Genomic DNA, 21,654 nt, shown 5'->3' on the forward strand with positions numbered 1-21,654 from the left:
GTAGGAGGAGGGACTACAGGCGGACCCGTGGATTCATGACGAGGAAACCCCGTGCTGCTGGGCTTTAACACGTAGGACCATCACTCCCTACGTCACCCCAGACCTCAAATTTGAGGTCCGGAGGAGGTACTTCCGGCAGTCTTCCGGGTGCTTCAAAACGCCACTGAGCGACTTCCATCGAAATGAATAGCTTGGGGGCGGGGCTAGTGCTCCAGTTCGGTCTCTATCCTTTATATACTCTATGGTCTACCATAGGATTGTGCTCAGTGTCGGTGGGCATGGTTCACGTTGAGACGGTTGAGTTTTGTAGTATGAAGACACTGTGATTGTGAACATGTATTCTTTAATATAGGCCTGTTCTTTCTCACACACACACATGCACATGCACACGCACGCGCACACGCACACGCATGTGCACGTGCACGCGCACACACACACACACACACACACACACACACAATTGTAGCTGTTAGCAGAATCTGTGTCCAGAGATTAGCGTGTGTGTGATCAGTTGTTTAGTTTGAACTCTAGAGCAGTCAGGTTCCCAAACCTTTTCATGTCAAGGACCCCCAAATTGACACTAATTAGCCCGCAGACCCCCATTAGAAAAGATATGCCAAGGAAGCCCCATAAGAGAAGATTTGTACGGCTCTGGCAGTGATTTTCAGTTCAAGGACCCCCAGGTTTGACCTGAATTATAGGCTACGGACCCCCATTTAATGGCATTTCTATATATCTGGGACCCCACGTCAATTTAACTCTGAGAGTGTACAAATGGAACCAAATGGACCCGTTCCATTTGTACACTCTCTGAGTTACAGACCCATAAGGGTCCATTTGGTTCCTAATTATCATTTAGCTGCATGGGGACCCCCTGGAACTCTCTCAAGGACCCCACTTTGGGAACCACTGGTATAGAACACTGCTTTGACAGTATATGTTTGAACTTTGAAAGTTTTTTTTTGTGTGTCAAAATGAACTGGAAAGAAAGAAAGAAAGAAAGAAAGAAAGAAAGAAAGAAAGAAAGAAAGAAAGAAAGAAAGAGTGTGTTCATGTCTGGCTAATCTATGTTCCCAGTCTGGCTGATCCAGATGCACCACATGCAGATGATGACCATAGCGTAGCAGGTGATGAGCATCAGGTAGATGCGGAACAGCAGGAAGTCCAGGACGTATCCCACGTGACACCACTGGTCCTGCATCTCGCTCTCCTTCTGCAGCGACGTCAGGTGGGCGCGCAGATCACTCAGGTCCCGGCAGATCTGCTGCAGCTCGGGGGGCGCCATGGGGGCCACCGCGGGCACTGTGGACGCCGTGGGCTCAGCGGGCGCCATGGGGGGCACAGTGGGCACCGTGGGCGCAGCGGGCACCGGGCCTGCATGGGCACAACAACGCGGAGAGGGATTGGAAGTCACTGTTGGGCAGAAACCTCTTTATCTACATATTCTACGTTTCTTTTTACCAGCTGCTGTGTAAGCACAGCTGGTCAATGTTCTCTTTGCGGTGCTTTCACGCCCACTTGCTGTAGTTGAGACCTATGTTTCTCATTGGCTGTATACTGACAACTTATATCGTCCTGATTTTCTGCCTCGTCTATAGGCAACCACACACTTTTTTTTGCCTCTAGCCGACCTCTCAGCCTTGGGATATAAGGCAGCAGCTGGTAATGAATTGATGTCATAAATTCTTTTTTTTGTTTATGTGTTTGTTATTTTTTTTTCATTTGAGGATATTTGAAAACTTTAGTTACTATAGTTACTTTGATTATTATTACAAAACATACATTAAACAGTTCAGCCCTGTATACATTTCGACCATTTGAAAATAGCTACAAGCATCGTGATGCGACGCATTCTGAGCTTGTAACTCTACTATTTTCAAAAGATTTGCATACATTTTAAATGTTTAAATGGGACATAATGTATAATGAGTATACTTTCTACTTTTGGTACTTTTTAAGTACATTTTGATGCCAATACTTTTGTACTTTCACTCAAGTACATTTTGAATTCCGGACTTTTACTTACAGAGTAGTTCTACATAACAATAATAATAACCACCAGTAAGACGCCTGAGGGCGAGAAGCGACCTCGCACTTTAGGGCAAGGTCGCTTCTCACCTTAAAGTGCACTGACCATATATGGAGCTGGGTGCGATGAGGTCAGATCAAGATATGGAATGTCAGAACAGGTCAGCTCCATAATTATATGGAGATCTAAGGGTGGCAGCGGGAGTGGGCAGTGTATTGAATGTACAGGGTTTGATGAGGGCCTAGGTAGGGGCGGGCCTACATTTTCAGGCCTGTTGAGAACTCTAGTCTGAACTCTAGTTCTGGCCAGACGACGGCGCCGCTCGTCGGCAGTCTCCTCTGCGAGAGTGTGGAGGTCGTACTGCTGGGAGGCAGATCGGCGTGTGCACGCATCCACCATGGGTGACGTCAGACTGCTGGGCGAGTGCGGTTGCTTTGGCATGGGATGAACTTTGACCAATAAATCACAATGACCTGGGCACCATGGGGGCTGATGTCACGTGATGTCACAATGACCTGGGCACCTGGGGGCTTGCCTGGGGTGACCAGGGGGCTGATGTCACAATGACCTGGGGGCTTGCCTGGGGTGAGCGACGTTGATTTGAGTTAGGTGATGTGTCAGAGTGACGGGGATTGTGGGTTAGGTGTCAAAAACGCAAGGTTTCATAGTTAACTGTATTTTGCACGTCATGTGCAGTCATTTATTGTTGAATACTGTTTCATTGTGCATTTATTGTATGCTTATTTATGTATTTATAGTATGTACACCGTGGTATAGTCCAGGCTCATTATCTCCAGCTGGGTATAAAAGTAAAATTCCTGTATTTATGCCAGTTGGTAGTGCTCGGTTGATGAATAAACCTTTACCAATGCCTCTGTACTGTTTCTCCAGCCACTAAACACGGTCATTCCTACAAATGGATTGCATTTTTATAGCGCTATTCTATGCACTACATGCCTACTCAAAGCGCTTTACAATTACCTTTCAAGATTCATACATTGGGAGGTGAAGCGGCGAACAGTCAAAGCCAGCGTCCTCACTTCCCACATTCACACACCAACGGTGGCAACCACTGGAGGCAAGGTGGGGTTCAGTGTCTTGCAGTGGCGTGCACAGACATTTAGAGGGGCAGGTGCTCAAGTTAAAAAAGGGCACCTTGTGCAGCGCGTGGAACCGGCCGGTTGCCTTAATCCATTTTGGGCGGGAACCCCTTTTGGTGTTAGCATTATGTTATGCTTTAGCTATTGAAAAATAGCAGATCTACAAGCTCATAGCGCGCCACCGAGTGGCGCGCTATGAGCTTGTAGGTCTGCTATTTTTGAAAAATCAAAAAAAAAAAAAAAAGAGAAAACAGTTTTTTTTTCTTTTTTTTTTCAAAAGGGCACATTGCCAAAAGGGCAGGGGGTGCTCTAGCACCCCCTAGTGTCTATCTGTGCACGCCACTGGTGTCTTGCCCAAGGACACTTTGACATGTGAACAGGAGGAGCCGGGATTTACCTAACCCATTCAGGACGGGCATCCCTTTTGGTGTTTTAAGCATTGTTATACTTTAACTTATTGAGAAATAGTAGATCTACAAGCTCATAGTGTGGCACCGAGTGCCGCGCTACAAGCTTGTAGATCTGCTATTTTTGAAAATATGTGCAATTCTTGGAATATATTATATATTATACATATTATATAACGTTTTTAACTCAAATCGTTGCTTCTGGGAGGGTCCCTGGAACAACATATTTTCAGATGGGAGGGGGGGTCGGCGGCCGATTACGTATAATTTTTGGGGTCCTTGACATGAAAAAGTTTGAGAACCACGGATATAGAAACAGAATTAAACTGTCATGATTTAGAAGACATTTTGTCTCAGTAATTGAGTACTTTTATTCCACCACTAGTAGCAGTAGTAGCAGTGCATTACCACTGGTAGCCGTGGCAGCAGGTGGATGCTGAGCAGACCTCGTGTGAGCATCTGATTGGACAACCCAGGGGCCTGGGCCGCCGTCGGGCGGCCTATCAGGCTTGTCCTCCTGGCCCCCCTGGTCCTGGCCGCCGGGCCGCGGGAGCTCCTCGGGCCAGCGGTAACAGATGAGGCTGGCGATGTGCTTGAGGACCACCACGCGGACCCAGCGCGGGACGTCCCGGTACTTCATGGAGTTGTGGTGGAGGATGTTGGTGATGATGACCGTCTCCAGCAGGCTGATCACCATGAGGGCCAGACACACCGAGAAGTAGATGCCTGAAGAAGAGATGAGGGTGGTGGTGGGAAAGTAACATTTACTTAAGTGCTGTATCTATCATCATATCATCATCATACTATAATCATACTATAATTCAGTCAATGTCTGAATGTGTGTCTGTCTGTCTGTCTGTGTGTCAGAAACACTGCCGTAGCTCCTCACTGCCTGCACCAATCACTCCCACTTTTCACACAGGCATTGGCCATAATAATATGGAGGTCTTAACGAAGCCCTTTTTTCAATTTAACAAATTATAGATTAATAATGAATTTATTAGTGAATTAAAAACGCACCCAGGGCGCAGTACCCCCCACGGCCACAAGGGGGAGGCAATATCTCACAACGGGTAAGGGCTAGTAAGTACAATTTTGAGGTAGAAGGAGGAGAGGACACTGGAGCAGCGCGGACATTTTAAGCCTTTTATTTAGGTGCTATACAAAAACGACTAATGTTTCGACCTATGCGGTGTTCATCAGAGTCATGGACAATTTTGAGGTGTTTTGTAACCTCGCGTCACCAGGCTTGGAGGAAAGCCTGGTCTGTGTCCCAAAATCGCTGTGTGAACCGGTCTGGAGCGGATGGTAACTTTCGTCATGTTGTAGTCACTGATTTGTAGTCATCTGGCAGGAAACCACAAGGTGGAATAAGAAGTACCCATTCATTCATAGTACTGATTCCGCCTTGTGGTTTCCTGCCAGATGACTACAAATCATTGACTACAACATGACGAAAGTTACCATCCGCTCCGGACCGGATCATAAACCCGAAATGGAATGCTGCCTAGGCTAGGTGTGTTGTACTTTGTCTTTATTTGAGTATTTCCGATTTCCAATACTTTGACTTCTACACCACGACGTCTCGGATCCAAATGTTGCACTTTGACTCTACACTGACACTACATTTATCTGAAAACCTTAGTTGCTAGTTGTACATTTTGATTATGAGTGCAAAACCAAAACTTTTTTTCCTTCAAAACATACATTAAGCTGGAGGGGCTGTGGAGCACATATTGGGAATCATACTCATATATTCTGGACATGCCCCAAATTGAGACCATTCTGGAGAGAGGTATCTGAAGCATTAAAAGAAGTTTTCGGTCAAAACATTCCGGAGGATCCCATAGTAATGTTGTTAGGAATGATACCGGAAGGTCTGGAGGGTAGAGCCAAAATATATTCATTGCATGTGCTGCTTACAGCGGCCATCAAATGCATTACAATTAAATGGCTAAAACCAGCCCCACCAACATATAGTATGTGGGTGGAAAAAATATGGGACATTTACCAGATGGAATAAATTACATATGCCCTGAGGCTTCAACCAAACATATTTAGTAAAAGGTGGAGTCCTGTACTGCCTCTACTAATGAGATAGCAGGTTTCGGAATCTCGAGTAACAACTCACCAAATACACTTCTCCCCAGACCTTCTGGTGTGCTCATACGCTTTCCTCTGTCTCCAGTCATGTCTGTCCTCAGTAATGTTCACTTCCCATTGTTGTCGACGCTCTGTTGTTTTTGTCTCACTACTTGTATTTTATTTCCTTGTTTTATGGTGAATACTTGTAGTATTTTATTTCCTTGTTTTATTGTGAATACGTAAATGTATGTGAAGTTGTTTGTGTGTATGAGTGTATAAAAAAAAGAAAAAAGCAGTTGTAAGAAAAATGTATGCTTTTAATTCTGTGAAGTTGCCTAAACTGAAATAAAAACAAAGAAAAACATACATTAACCACTTCAGCCCTATGCATTTTGTGGCTTCGGCTTTCATAGTTTTGACTGTATATGTATATATATATGTCTTCTTGTCTTTTCATGCAGTGGTTCTCAACCTTTTCAGGCCGTGACCCCCCAAAACAATAATATTTGAACTGGTGATCCCCCAGGATTAATCCTACCCTGACAAGCAAGTGCCAATAGAGCGTCGCAGTCCCGCCTCCTACCCTGGACCAGGAAATGAAACCCAATGCATTATTCTCATAGACATTTCTTAAAGTATTTATTTAAAGACGGTTACGCTGCGGACAAAGCCAACTCGAGTCGTGACAACTCATGACAACACAAACAATATTTTGGACCAAACAAATAATTACAAAGAAGAAAAACAACAAAAAAAGTGTTGTAACCTGCCGTTTTTTTCTTCTTTGTAATTATTTGTTTGGTCCAAAATATTGTTTGTGTTGTCATGAGTTGTCACGACTCGAGTTGGCTTTGTCCGCGGCGTAACCGCCGTTAAATAAATACTTTAAGAAATGTCTATGAGAATAATCAAAGATGGTTTATGTATGAAGATGGGCCAACTTCATTGGAGCCACTAGAGGTATTTGTAGTACACAAAGCCTACAAATGGTCTCCTAAATATAGTAGGCGTGGTTTGCTTCTCCCCGACCTCCACCCTCCCCCCCTGACAACAACACTGTTTCCACACTCAGTCTAGTAGGTGGCGGTAATGCACCATTTAGGTTTGCCAACCGCCATGAAACCCAATAGAAGAAGAAGACAACAACACTGACAAGTCATTTAACAAAGTCCTCCAACCATATAAATTCATGATTTGGATCAAGCTCATTAAAAAGTCTCTCCCTAATAGAGTTGTAGAATGGACAAAAAAAACTAAATACTTTTCATTTTCAATTTCCTTTAGATCACACAGACTACATAATCTATCCTCCTCAACCGTGCCTACATATCTGCCTGTCTCAATATGCAGACCAAGTATGCCAGCTCTAATTTGGGCACATAAGGATAATTTCTAATCGTTTTAAATATGTCCATTCATTTCACATTATAATATTCACATATTCACATATTCTCATCTTAAATATGGGGTCAGAGCCCCCTATGTGTTGTCCGTGAAATTGCAGATGGACAGAGAGAGGCTTCCGGACTCATCTCAAATCTCGCGAGAGTTTGTTGCTGGGATAAAGAAATGTCATTAACAAAGTCGATTTTCTCCTGATTTGTCTCGCTAAAAGAAGCCATTTTACTATGAATATTTTGTAAATATTGTGTGCCTTGTGATGATTGGGTCCAGTATTTAGTGCAGTGACCATGGAGTTAAGGAATGGTTCAGAAGCTGTGTTCACGTTCACTCTCCCATTGGAAATGAATAGACTCCAACATTCTTCCTGTCTCCTAATAATGTTACCGCCCACCTCACGCAGATACAGGAAGTAAAGCAAAGTGGTCTCTCTTGCTAATTCTCCTCTTGGGAATAATGCATTGGGTTTCATTTCCTGGTCCAGGGTAGGAGGCGGGACTGCAACGCTCTATAAAGCTGCCATTTTACCATGATTAAGTGAGGACCTATTAAATGAAGATAGGTTGAAAAGTGGTGAAGTGGTCCTTTAAGTCAATGCACATCAATGTATAGCTATAGAACAATAGATGATTAGATTAGAATGAACAGGAAAAACCCTAATAATCAATATAAACAATGGAACATCTAAACTGTAGTTACACGTTTCAGCCTGTAGAGGGAACTGAAACCATACTATATTTACAGCCCTATAAAGACATTAATCAGAACAGAAAGATGGGTTCCTCTCCAGCCTATAATAATCAGCCAAACTTCAACACCTGTTGACTGTTGTAGATAACTACTGTACACCTATATCTACTGATAGATACTTTATTTTATTGTTTCATTATTTCATATTTTGTGATCACATCGTATAACGATGTTAAAAATATCTTGTCTGTATAGGCCTATGTGCCGCCCTGTCATACCATATACTGTTTTCTGTAATGTTTGCAGTAATGTCTGAGTCTACTATCAGCTGTCAGCCACTTATACCAGGGGTTCTCAACGTTTTTGGCCGGGGACCCCCGGAAATGCTTTGGCAATGTCTCGGGACCCCCGCCCCGCCCCCCTCCCGACCCCCAATATAAATTAAATGCTACAATAACCTTAAACCATTTTGGGCGGGAACCCCTTTTGGTGTTTTAAGCATTGTTATAATTTAGCTATTGAAAAATAGCAGATCTACAAGCTCATAGCGCGCCACCGAGTGGCGCGCTACGAGCTTGTAGGTCTGCTATTTTTGAAAAATCGTGAAAATATTTTTTTTTTTTTTTTGAAAATAATTTGGGGACCCCCTAGAATAATTGGGCGACCCCCCGAGGGGTCGCGACCCACGGGTTGAGAACCCCTGACTTATACCAATGGAAAATATTAACATCCCAAATGGCATTTAAGAGGAGAATCAACAAGAAGGACTTGGCTATTATTTTCAAGCCATCTTAAATAAACAGCCATCATCTACAAACACGAATACACCTGAATGATATCATTCAGCTTTATGATAAATTATAATTAGCCTACTAAAATAAATCACATCTGGGATAGCATACCCCTTAATTAACACAGGTGCACTATATAGTCTAGCCCCTAGGATGACCCGAGGCCCACCACTTAAAAACCACATGCTACGGTGCCCAAATCTGAATTTAGGTGCTCAAATGAACTCAAACTGAAGCAATTCAGTAAAGGCCAACACTTCCTCCTGGGGTCATTTTAGGGGCTGGGACCTCCAGTAAAAGGCCTAAATACTCTCCAAGAGCTGGGGAACAACATATCAAGAGAGTGGAGTGGTAGGCCCTTGGATTGACCCAGGACCAGTGATTAAATGTACCCCACTGAAAAATAGCAGATCTACAAGCTCGTAGCGTGGCACTCTGTGCCGCACTACGAGCTTGTAGATCTGCCCAAAGTTGAAGGGCTTCAACCTTGGGTACTGGGTAGCTGAAGTTGAAGCTCTGCCCTTCAACTTTGGGCACTTTTACATGTAGGCTGACCCAAAGTTGAAACAGTTGCAAGGGGGACATCTTCGGGTCTGGGGTCCTCATCATTGGATATGTTGTTCCCACAACCGAGAAGAGTATTTTACCCTTTACTGGGGGTCCTAGGCCCTAAAATGACCCCATGATGAAGCGTTGACCTTTACTGAATTGCTTCAGTTTCAGGTAATTTGACCACCTAACTTCAGATTTGGGCACCCTAACATGTGGTCTTTAAGTGGTGGGCCTGTGGTCATCTTAGTGGCTAGGAGGTCCAGTGAAAGGCCTACATACTCTCCCAAGATGGAGGAACAACATTTTACAATCTGGGAACCCTTATAGGCCTTTGTATGGCTACAGTGCGACTGGTTCAATCCGACCCTAAATCTAGGCCTAAGACGTGACACCTTAAAGTGGGGTACATTGCATCCACTGGTCAATCAGGGCCTACCACTCCACTCTCTTGATATGTTATTTCCCAACTCTTGGAGAGTATGTAGGCCTTTCCCTGGACCTTCTAGCGGCTAGAAGGTCCAGGGAAAGTCCTACATTGTAGGACTAGTAGCATGCCAAAATTTGTGCTATTGCCATTGAGAATGCATTGGCCGTTTAAGTTAAATAACTCAGAAACTACAAATCATTTCAAAGTAAAAAGTTCCAGCATTTGTCTTCACAGTAAGCTGAATTATAAAATGTGTGAATAGAGTTTCTAGGTGAAAGTATTTTTTTACGTGCCATAGAGCTGCCATTGAGCCCCATTATACATTTCTCAAATTAGAAAGCACTATATTTCTAAAACTATGAAACATTTCAAAGATTTCTTTTCAGGCAAACATGTCCACCGTAAGATGAACCTAAATAGGTTTGAATGGGGTTTCTAGGTGTAAGTATGTAGGACTAGTAGCATGCCAAAGTTTGTGCTATTGCCATTGAGAATGCATTGGGCGTTTAAGTTAAATACGGGGAGGAAATATGACAGCAAACTGCCTGTCATATTTTCTCCGTATTCCAAAGCCCCCCCAGGTACATTATATATTTAAACTATTTTCAGCAATGGTACACTTATTTTTTCAGTGGGTAGATCTTGTTGAGCTGGTCATTTTGAAAGTAGATCTCACGTCATAAATGTGTGGGCACCCCTGTTCTAGCCCCTAGGATGACCCAAGGCCCACCACTTAAAAACCACATGCTACGGTGCCCAAATCTGAATTTAGGTGCTCAAATGAACTCAAACTGAAGCAATTCAGTAAAGGCCAACACTTCCTCCTGGGGTCATTTTAGGGGCTGGGACCTCCAATAAAAGGCCTAAATACTCTCCAAGAGTTGGGGAACAACATATCAAGAGAGTGGAGTGGTAGGCCCTTGGATTGACCCAGGACCAGTGATTAAATGTACCCCACTGAAAAATAGCAGATCTACAAGCTCGTAGCGTGGCACTTGGTGCCGCACTACGAGCTTGTAGATCTGCCCAAAGTTGAAGGGCTTCAACCTTGGGTACTGGGTAGCTGAAGTTGAAGCTCTGCCCTTCAACTTTGGGCACTTTTACATGTAGGCTGACCCAAAGTTGAAACAGTTGCCAGGGGGACATCTTCGGGTCTGGGGTCCTCATCATTGGATATGTTGTTCCCACAACCAAGAAGAGTATTTTACCCTTTACTGGAGGTCCTAGGCCCTAAGAGGGCCCCATGAGGAAGCGTTGACCTTTACTGAATTGCTTCAGTTTCAGGTAATTTGACCACCTAACTTCAGATTTGGGCACCCTAACATGTGGTCTTTAAGTGGTGGGCCTGTGGTCATCTTAGTGGCTAGGAGGTCCAGTGAAAGGCCTACATACTCTCCCAAGATGGAGGAACAACATTTTACAATCTGGGAACCCTAGGCCTTTGTATGGCTACAGTGCGACTGGTTCAATCCTACCCTAAATCTAGGCCTAAGACGTGACACCTAAAAGTGGGGTACATTGCATCCACTGGTCAATCCAAGGGCCTACCACTCCACTCTCTTGATATGTTCTTTCCCAACTCTTGGAGAGTATGTAGGCCTTTCCCTGGACCTTCTAGCGGCTAGAAGGTCCAGGGAAAGTCCTACTGGTTTGTGCGAAACAGAATCCAGGTCTGGTGAGTCGAGGACGCGCGCAACAAATTTACGGGACGTTGTCGCACTGCGACTGCAAAAACGCAGGTCTCATTGGAAAATGAACTATAGGCGCGTTTTATCGCTCCCAGTCTGCAAGGCCCTTTAGTCGACGAAATCAACACCGCTGACCTATGATGGGCGTGCCGTTGGCCGTGCTGGGCAGCAGGTCGTTCATGATGAGCAGGAAGACGGTGTATCCCAGGATGAGGGTCATCTTGAAGGAGGCGCGGTCCACGCTGTGAGGCGGCAGGTAGAAGGACAGGATGTCGATGAGCATCAGGAAGGAGCTGGGGATGAGCAGGTTGACCACGTACAGCACCGGTTGGCGCCTGATCACCACCTAGTGGACAGGAGGACCGGGAATAACATAAATGTGTGTTTACTTTTCAGACAGTAACCTCTAAAATGAATACCACTAATTTTCAACATTTTATGTCATTAATATACCTTAGAGTTGTTGAGTACATGTGGAAATAATAATAAATAAATATTCTGTGTTGCCTAGAACTGGAGGTGTGGAAAAAAATCATTAACATTATGAAGTAGGCTACGTCTTTGTGATGTCACTGAGATGTACTTCATAAGGTGATGATGTCCCACTCACCCAGAAGGTGATGATGTCCCACTCACCCAGAAGGTGATGATGTCCCACTCGTCGATGCCGAACTTCAGGACGGAGGCCTCTCCATGGATCACCAGCAGCTCCCACTCCCCGCTGGCCTCCAGGTAGCGCTTAGAGTTACCCGACATCTCCTCAAACGTCAGGGCTGGACTCACCCTCACGTCCCTGACTGACACATGCAGGAGCAGTGCTGATTTGGAACGCACATTTTGATGTAGTGTTGACTAATTACATTGACAATTTCGTCAACAAATAAAAACTAGACTAAAATGTTAGGGAGAGTCTAGTGGAGAAGAGATCTAGTATTAACGACTAGACGTAGTCACGTTGTGAGCTTGCAGATCGGCTATTTTCAGCATGCAACCAAGACCAAATCAGCCATTACCAAGGCCTGCTAAAACACATTTTAGTCGACTAAATCCACTGTAGATTTAGTCAACCAAAACCTTTAGTCGACTAAAACTAGACTAGCCTCGAAAACCCAGATTTCTTTATTTCCAGGCCTAGTTTCTCCCGGCGGATCCTGCCGGGAGCTGACTATGCCATATAAAGCATAGGTGTGTTCCAGTCGAAAACTAGACTAACGCTTAAACATTTCAGTTGACTAAAATCAGTAAAATCTAAATCAAAACTATAACTAAAATCAAAATTTGCTGTCAAACTCGACACTGGCGTGCGGCTTACTGGTGTGCATGTAGGAGCCGAAGGTGAAGGTGCAGTTCTGCACGTCGAAGGGGAAGCTGAAGATCTCCAGGTTGCAGGCGGAGACCAGACGCAGCATCCGGTCCCAGCGGATGTGTCCCGTGTGGTTCACGTACACGTAGGGACACGACTGGGACACGTCGTCGTCCACACTGAGACACGAAGAAGGGAAGAGGACAATTACAATTTTAAAATAGGCATGATGCTCTTCATTCAAGAGCTACTTACAATGAACAAGGTAAACATGCACATATATACGATCAAACTCAGAGAGACAGTGTAGTGCCTCAGTAAACTATAGGATCGCCAGTCTAAATAAGTATTATCAAAATACAATGAAACAATGAACCTATAGCTTCTTCTATCTACATTTTTACATTGTGGTCAAGCATTAAGTAAAAAACATGAGAACAAGTAACCACGGTAAGGGTTATGATATCAGCACCAAGACCGGAGGATGTGCGTTATAGAGCACCGAAGTCTGATGTCAATATAGGTAGAGGGCGCAAATCTACGGGTTCATGTACTTCTTATTTGCATTGTAATCCCCATAGGGGGATTTTAGATTGCCTCATATAAGAACTGTGTTTGAAAAATAAACAAATCATCCAGGCCACTTCACTCATATGCATATGAAGAATCAACTGACTGTGAGAAAACGCTATTGTTACTGCTACTGAATTAGTTACATTTTCGCAAACAGACTGTATCATATATGAGTGACTCACTGTCACGATATATAAATATAAACGATACAGAGACACCTCCCTGACAATAAGCTTGTTTATTTTTGGACCACAATGCTTATAGTAGATTACCTTACATGGGGCAAAAAGATTACCCCATGTTATTCTCCATAGAGAAATTACTTCCGTGAACCAGGGGAATCGAGGGGATGAGCGAGTGAGGATGAGCGAGTGACGTCAGGACTTCGGCACTCTATATTAATAGGGACTTTAAGCAACTATGGCTACGGCAGTCCGCTCCGGCAACCTTAAATGTGTCAGTGCTCGATACATAAACCTGCTTGCTGTCGCAGCCCTTTCTACTACGGCAGAACCTGTATACACTTACATGTAGTGTCTACAATGCCATGTCATAACCATGTTTATTGAAATTATAGCTGTCGTACATTTACACCGATTGCTCCATCACCTATCTTATGCTGTGAAATGTGTTGGCATGCTCTGAATGAAGAAATAACACTAATACCATATTTCATATGATATTAACCATGTTTATTAAAACGGTTTTAGAATAACACAGATTGCTCCAGCACCTTCCTCTTTCCACTGCTGATCATGTCCAGCGCATGTAAGAATTAAGCAATATCGGCAAGTTTAGCTTATGCGCGACGGGGTGTTTTTTAAAAATGGGAACAAAAGATGGATGGGAACCCGTCACCGACGGCTGTTTGCTTAACGATTTTGACAGCTACGGCGATTGTGTCATAGCCGCCGTACTTCCGCCTAGCGGAGCCGTCCTGAAAACGACCCACAAAAATTGGCAAAGAATTGTAAAAAGGTTTCTTGGGGTTGGGCCCCTGTCCCCTCAGTGCTCTCTGCACGGCCCTGCTATGGCTTGTTTCCATTGGGGTCATCGAAAAAACATATCTGACCACATCTTCTCATCGCCTCCATTGACTTCAGAGTCTGTTGATTCCTTTAGAAAGCTGAAAACACTTGACCAGCTAGTACTGTTCTGAGTAGATTGATTGATTGAAACAGAAGAAGCATGTACCAATCGGGGCACTTACAACTCATAGATGATGATGTCAGGAGACCAGAGCTGCTTCACAGGGAGGGAGATCCTGGTCACACCGTCACACAGCTCAGGGTCCCAGATCAGGAACTCATGGTGCCAGTACTGGAGAGAGGAACATGTTCTGTTCTGTCTGAGGTGCAGCTAAAGCCACAAATGTATTTTCTTTTTTGTGGGGTGGGGTGGGTAGGGGTGGGGTGGGGTAGATCTATATTTCACGTTATGGACTAGAACAGAATATAATTCACTTACTAGAAAATAAACCAATAAGGAACAGAAACCACAGGATTGAATAAATGCAATAAACACAGACTTACAAAAAAGGACTCGTTAGCTTTTTAGAGAAGAAAGTGCAAAACATTTGAATTTCTTGTCATGCCAACTTACCACTCTGAGCCACAGGAAGGTCGTAAGAATCTGAGTTTTCTCATTCTGATTGAAACCACATGACAGACAACATGTAAAACTCCATGTAAATATACTAGTCAATCATATACATTAACAACAATAACACTGTGTGGCAGTCTGGCAGAACACCATGTGAAAACGGCAGATAGCCTATGTGTAAAAACACATGCAAAATCGTCGTGGCTCGAATCCACCGCTGTGCGTCCGGCTTGTTCGGGGGAGGGAAGCCAGGTGGGGTGGGTGATAATAGTCACTGCATGTAGCCTGGGAAGCATTCCTTTTTGGGTTCATCATGATCCGGTTCGGAGCGAATGGTAACTTAATTACGCCATGTTGTGTAGTCAATGATTTGTAGTCAGGCAGGAAAACACAAACCGGCATCAAAATTCCCTGTCCCATATGTACAGTTCAGACTGTACAGATGGGACCTCTAGTGTAAGACAGTTCAGACTGTACAGATGGGACCTCTAGTGTAAGACAGTTCATACTGTACAGATGGGACCTCTAGTGTAAGACAGTTCAGGCTGTACATATGGGACCTCTAGTGTAAGACAGTTCATACTGTACATATGGGACCTCTAGTGTAAGACAGTTCAGACTGTACAGATGGGACCTCTAGTGTAAGACAGTTCATACTGTACATATGGGACCTCTAGTGTAAGACAGTTCAGACTGTACAGATGGGACCTCTAGTGTAAGACAGTTCAGACTGTACATATGGGACCTCTAGTGTAAGACAGTTCAGACTGTACAGATGGGACCTCTAGTGTAAGACAGTTCAGACTGTACATATGGGACCTCTAGTGTAAGACAGTTCATACTGTACAGATGGGACCTCTAGTGTAAGACAGTTCAGACTGTACAGATGGTACCTCTAGTGTAAGACAGTTCATACTGTACAGATGGGACCTCTAGTGTAAGACAGTTCATACTGTACAGATGGACCTCTAGTGTAAGACAGTTCAGACTGTACAGACGGGACCTCTAGTGTAAGACAGTTAAGACTGTACAGATGGTACCTCTAGTGTAAGACAGTTCAGACTGTACAGATGGACCTCTAGTGTAAGACAGTTCAGACTGTACAGATGGACCTCTAGTGTAAGACAGTTCAGACTGTACAGATGGGACCTCTAGTGTAAGACAGTTCAGACTGTACAGATGGACCTCTAGTGTAAGACAGTTCAGACTGTACAGACGGGACCTCTAGTGTAAGACAGTTCAGACTGTACAGATGGACCTCTAGTGTAAGACAGTTCATACTGTACAGACGGGACCTCTAGTGTAAGACAGTTCAGACTGTACAGATGGACCTCTAGTGTAAGACAGTTCAGACTGTACAGACGGGACCTCTAGTGTAAGACAGTTCAGACTGTACAGATGGACCTCTAGTGTAAGACAGTTCAGACTGTACAGACGGGACCTCTAGTGTAAGACAGTTCAGACTGTACAGATGGGACCTCTAGTGTAAGACAGTTCAGACTGTACAGATGGGACCTCTAGTGTAAGACAGTTCAGACTGTACAGATGGACCTCTAGTGTAAGACAGTTCAGACTGTACAGATGGGACCTCTAGTGTAAGACAGTTCAGACTGTACAGATGGGACCTCTAGTGTAAGACAGTTCAGACTGTACAGATGGGACCTCTAGTGTAAGACAGTTCAGACTGTACAGATGGGACCTCTAGTGTAAGACAGTTCAGACTGTACAGATGGGACCTCTAGTGTAAGACAGTTCAGACTGTACATATGGGACCTCTAGTGTAAGACAGTTCAGACTGTACATATGGGACCTCTAGTGTAAGACAGTTCAGACTGTACATATGGGACCTCTAGTGTAAGACAGTTCATACTGTACATATGGGACCTCTAGTGTAAGACAGTTCATACTGTACAGATGGGACCTCTAGTGTAAGACAGTTCAGACTGTACATATGGGACCTCTAGTGTAAGACAGTTCATACTGTACAGATGGTACCTCTAGTGTAAGACAGTTCAGACTGTACAGATGGGACCTCTAGTGTAAGACAGTTCATACTGTACAGATGGTACCTCTAGTGTAAGACAGTTCAGACTGTACAGATGGGACCTCTAGTGTAAGACAGTTCAGACTGTACAGATGGGACCTCTAGTGTAAGACAGTTCAGACTGTACAGATGGGACCTCTAGTGTAAGACAGTTCAGACTGTACAGACGGGACCTCTAGTGTAAGACAGTTCATACTGTACAGATGGGACCTCTAGTGTAAGACAGTTCAGACTGTACAGATGGGACCTCTAGTGTAAGACAGTTCATACTGTACATATGGGACCTCTAGTGTAAGACAGTTCAGACTGTACAGATGGACCTCTAGTGTAAGACAGTTCAGACTGTACAGATGGACCTCTAGTGTAAGACAGTTCAGACTGTACAGATGGGACCTCTAGTGTAAGACAGTTCAGACTGTACAGATGGACCTCTAGTGTAAGACAGTTCAGACTGTACAGATGGTACCTCTAGTGTAAGACAGTTCAGACTGTACATATGGGACCTCTAGTGTAAGACAGTTCATACTGTACTGACGTGACCTCTAGTGTAAGACAGTTCATACTGTACAGATGGGACCTCTAGTGTAAGACAGTTCAGACTGTACAGATGGGACCTCTAGTGTAAGACAGTTCATACTGAACAGATGGGACCTCTAGTGTAAGACAGTTCAGACTGTACAGATGGGACCTCTAGTGTAAGACAGTTCAGACTGTACAGATGGTACCTCTAGTGTAAGACAGTTCAGACTGTACATATGGGACCTCTAGTGTAAGACAGTTCATACTGTACAGACGTGACCTCTAGTGTAAGACAGTTCATACTGTACAGATGGGACCTCTAGTGTAAGACAGTTCAGACTGTACAGATGGGACCTCTAGTGTAAGACAGTTCATACTGTACAGATGGTACCTCTAGTGTAAGACAGTTCATACTGAACAGATGGGACCTCTAGTGTAAGACAGTTCAGACTGTACAGATGGGACCTCTAGTGTAAGACAGTTCAGACTGTACAGATGGACCTCTAGTGTAAGACAGTTCATACTGTACAGATGGGACCTCTAGTGTAAGACAGTTCAGACTGTACAGATGGTACCTCTAGTGTAAGACAGTTCAGACTGTACATATGGGACCTCTAGTGTAAGACAGTTCAGACTGTACATATGGGACCTCTAGTGTAAGACAGTTCAGACTGTACAGATGGGACCTCTAGTGTAAGACAGTTCATACTGTACATATGGGACCTCTAGTGTAAGACAGTTCATACTGTACATATGGGACCTCTAGTGTAAGACAGTTCAGACTGTACAGATGGGACCTCTAGTGTAAGACAGTTCATACTGTACAGACGGGACCTCTAGTGTAAGACAGTTCAGACTGTACATATGGGACCTCTAGTGTAAGACAGTTCATACTGTACATATGGGACCTCTAGTGTAAGACAGTTCAGACTGTACATATGGGACCTCTAGTGTAAGACAGTTCATACTGTACATATGGGACCTCTAGTGTAAGACAGTTCATACTGTACATATGGGACCTCTAGTGTAAGACAGTTCATACTGTACAGATGGTACCTCTAGTGTAAGACAGTTCAGACTGTACAGATGGGACCTCTAGTGTAAGACAGTTCAGACTGTACAGATGGGACCTCTAGTAAGACAGTTCAGACTGTACAGATGGTACCTCTAGTGTAAGACAGTTCAGACTGTACAGATGGTACCTCTAGTGTAAGACAGTTCATACTGTACAGATGGTACCTCTAGTGTAAGACAGTTCAGACTGTACAGATGGGACCTCTAGTGTAAGACAGTTCAGACTGTACAGATGGGACCTCTAGTAAGACAGTTCATACTGTACAGATGGGACCTCTAGTGTAAGACAGTTCAGACTGTACAGATGGGACCTCTAGTGTAAGACAGTTCAGACTGTACATATGGGACCTCTAGTGTAAGACAGTTCAGACTGTACAGATGGGACCTCTAGTGTAAGACAGTTCAGACTGTACAGATGGGACCTCTAGTGTAAGCCATTCACTTGAACGGGTCTGACGAGTATATACTTTTCCAGTTTGGCAGCAACGTGATGACAACTCAGTAATGTGTGTGGGGAGGATAATTGGCGTAACGACTAAAGGCACGACTGGAGGGGAAAAAGGGGGTAAAAGGCATAAGCATACACACACAAAGATTGTGGAAGAGTTATAGAGATACTATACTTTAGGTTTGTCAAGTCAAGTGAAGGTCAAAAGTCTGTATAATTGTTATCTCCGTAATTTTAACTTTTTGTGTTTTTTTCTCGTAAATTAACAGCCAACTTGATCATACTACAGCATCACACAAAAGCATCAAAAGCAGCAGATCTGCAAGTTGGAAACACAAAATCCTGAAAACCAATGTTTTTTTTTGACATGAGGTGTCCACCCGACAGAGACGACTAAAGGCCTATATTCATAGTATGAATAGGCCTTTCTTTACTCACCACCCCCAGCACAGCGTACAGAGTGAAGGAGATGTTGGTGATGGTGGGGTTGCTGAGGTTCACCGCCGGCCTGAAATACTTCAGGTCAAACACCGCCTGCATGGACTCATAGGTGGGACCGCTGTGACCCTCCTTACAGGTCAGCTCACTGTGACACACACAGGCTGAGACACAGAGAGACACAGAGAGAGAGAGAGAGAGAGAGAGAGAGAGAGAGAGAGATGGACAGAAGAAAAGGGGTGACAGAAAGTCTGAGTTCATTATCATGTTTTTCACCTGCCGAGTTGTTCTTACAAATCAACGGCATCAATGATCAAGACATTTGAAACCAATTTACATTTTTAATAATTTAATAACAGTAAAGTACGTCTCAACAGCAGTGCTGCCCGTTCCCTTTTTTATTTATTTTTTAATATCATGAGAATTAAACATCACAAGCATAATTTAAAAAGAAGGGAAATTAATGAGTTAAAGGTCTATAAGGTTCCATTTGGTTACCAACTCTCCATCATTTAGCTGGGGACCACATGGAACCCCCTCAAGGACCACTAGCTGGTTGAAAACCACTGAACAAATTAAACATGAAACACTAACATATTGGAAAGGAACTCAGTATTACCTGTTAAAATAAGTAGAGTTGCGATCAGTGTGGAGTTCCATGATGGAATCATGTCGGTCGGTCGCATTGGAAAATGGACAGAGCATTCGGAAGAGGCTTTTGTCGACTGCTGTGTGAGGCTCAAAGTAGTAGTAATTGCATTCATGTATAGGCTACTGTACTTCTTAAATGTGCATGTGCACGGACCCACACGCAGGCAGGCGCACGCACGCACGCACGCACGCACGCACGCACGCACGCACGCGCACACACACACACACACACACACACACACACACACACACACACACACACACACACACGCACACACACACACAGTCCGCAGAGTTGTTGTTCAACACCTACGGTAACCACTCATCCATTGTATTTTCGAACCCTCCTTACCCATGAGAGTTACCATCTGTCCTCTTCTCAGTTACTGTAAGTGCTGGTTTATGTTGTTATTGGTTGGCTATAAGCACAATCTTTTAAGTTTTGACTTAAAAATACACAAGAAAAAGAATACATGAGGCACACGTCTATGAATGTAGTTTTATATCGCATCGCATGGTCATATCCCAGGAAAGATCATATACAGACTCAAGACATTTAAGAAAGATCAAGGGCAAAATTAACTGCCACGTACCTGCCACCCTATTCATACTCCAGTTTTAGGTGAGAAGGTGACCACCGAAAACTACAACATGACGTCACGCCGCGGTGGTATGTTTATTTATTTGATATGGACATAACAATTACATTGCTCATTGCACAGTTGTACAAATAGTAGATGCATCGTTTACAGTGTGTTAGCACATGTGCTAGTTTTCACCACTTGTCCACAGGAGACTTTTCTAAAAAATACAATGACACTATAGTTTAAAAAAACACCCAGTCAAATACAAAACAATGATACATTCTAATAATATTTACAGCAAAATTACAATACCCATTACATAATCTCCAATACAAAAGTAAACATAATCACTCTAATAACCAGTCAGAAGCTATACATGTGAACACAGTTGATTTGATTTCAACCATAGTTTGAGTCCTCTGTAGAACACGTTACCATCCGACTCTAGTTTTAGAACCGTAGACAAAGAGTTCCATAAGTTTGCTCCCTTTACTGAGAAGGCAGACTGTCCGAATGAGGAACAATACAGTTACCACTGGTTGAGGCTTGTGTGGTTGCTCTACCAGAGCTCGGAAGTCTATCAACCAGTCCAGAGAACAAAGGTGAAACATGACCATGTAAACATTTAAAAACCAATTTGGTAGTAGAAAAAAACACAACACAACGTAAAAAGGTTGTGTTTTTTTAAGATACCACAAAGGTGCCATCTCATCAGTTTTGGATCCATGTAGTAAGTCATTTATGGTCCCATTAATTTTAAAATGAAATGGAGTTGAAACAACAGATGTTCCGGAGGCGGAGAAACACACATCGACCCTGCCCTCCACGCCACTCTACCTGTCCCTATTTATACCTGCCCAGTACCACCCAGAATCCTCCACGTTTCGCCTGCCTCACTGCGTCGCACACTGGCCGCCTTCCTACAGGCTTCTCGCATCCCACCCTCACCCCCTTCACCTCCATAGTAGCTCCTGCCCCCGCTCCCCTCAAAGGCGCTTATCGGCACTAGGAATACTAAATTCACTTTGCCAAAACGGAACAACCGATTCAAACAAAACTCTCTCTCTCCTTCACAGGTTCCTGCTGGGGGGTGACCGTCCACGCGCACCGTAAGACGAACGCCTTACGACGAATGCCATACAACGAACACCATACGGCCTCCTCCCCAAAGACCTCAGGGTCGGCGACCCCCCCTGGAACCTACACACCCGATTTCATTCATTCATTCATTCATTCATTCATTCATTC

The 21,654-nt window shown here is 44.0% G+C and overlaps 1 protein-coding gene across 1 annotated transcript; it reads right to left on the reverse strand.

The window, feature by feature from the left end:
• Positions 1-746: 746 nt before the first annotated feature.
• Positions 747-19,842, reverse strand: LOC306927296 (5-hydroxytryptamine receptor 3A; the record flags this gene model as incomplete). The annotated part of the gene is made up of 9 exons (XM_079507005.1): positions 747-1,374; positions 3,945-4,262; positions 11,306-11,516; positions 11,807-11,967; positions 12,483-12,652; positions 14,257-14,366; positions 14,649-14,693; positions 19,172-19,335; positions 19,791-19,842. 9 exons carry the CDS (start codon positions 19,840-19,842, stop codon positions 1,061-1,063), a joined length of 1,545 nt encoding a protein of 514 aa, XP_079363131.1. The 3' UTR covers positions 747-1,060.
• Between the last annotated feature and the right edge of the window lie 1,812 nt (positions 19,843-21,654).

The sequence above is a fragment of the Electrona antarctica genome (assembly GCF_951216825.1).
Source record: "Electrona antarctica genome assembly, chromosome: 7".
NCBI classification, from domain to species: Eukaryota; Metazoa; Chordata; class Actinopteri; order Myctophiformes; family Myctophidae; genus Electrona; species Electrona antarctica.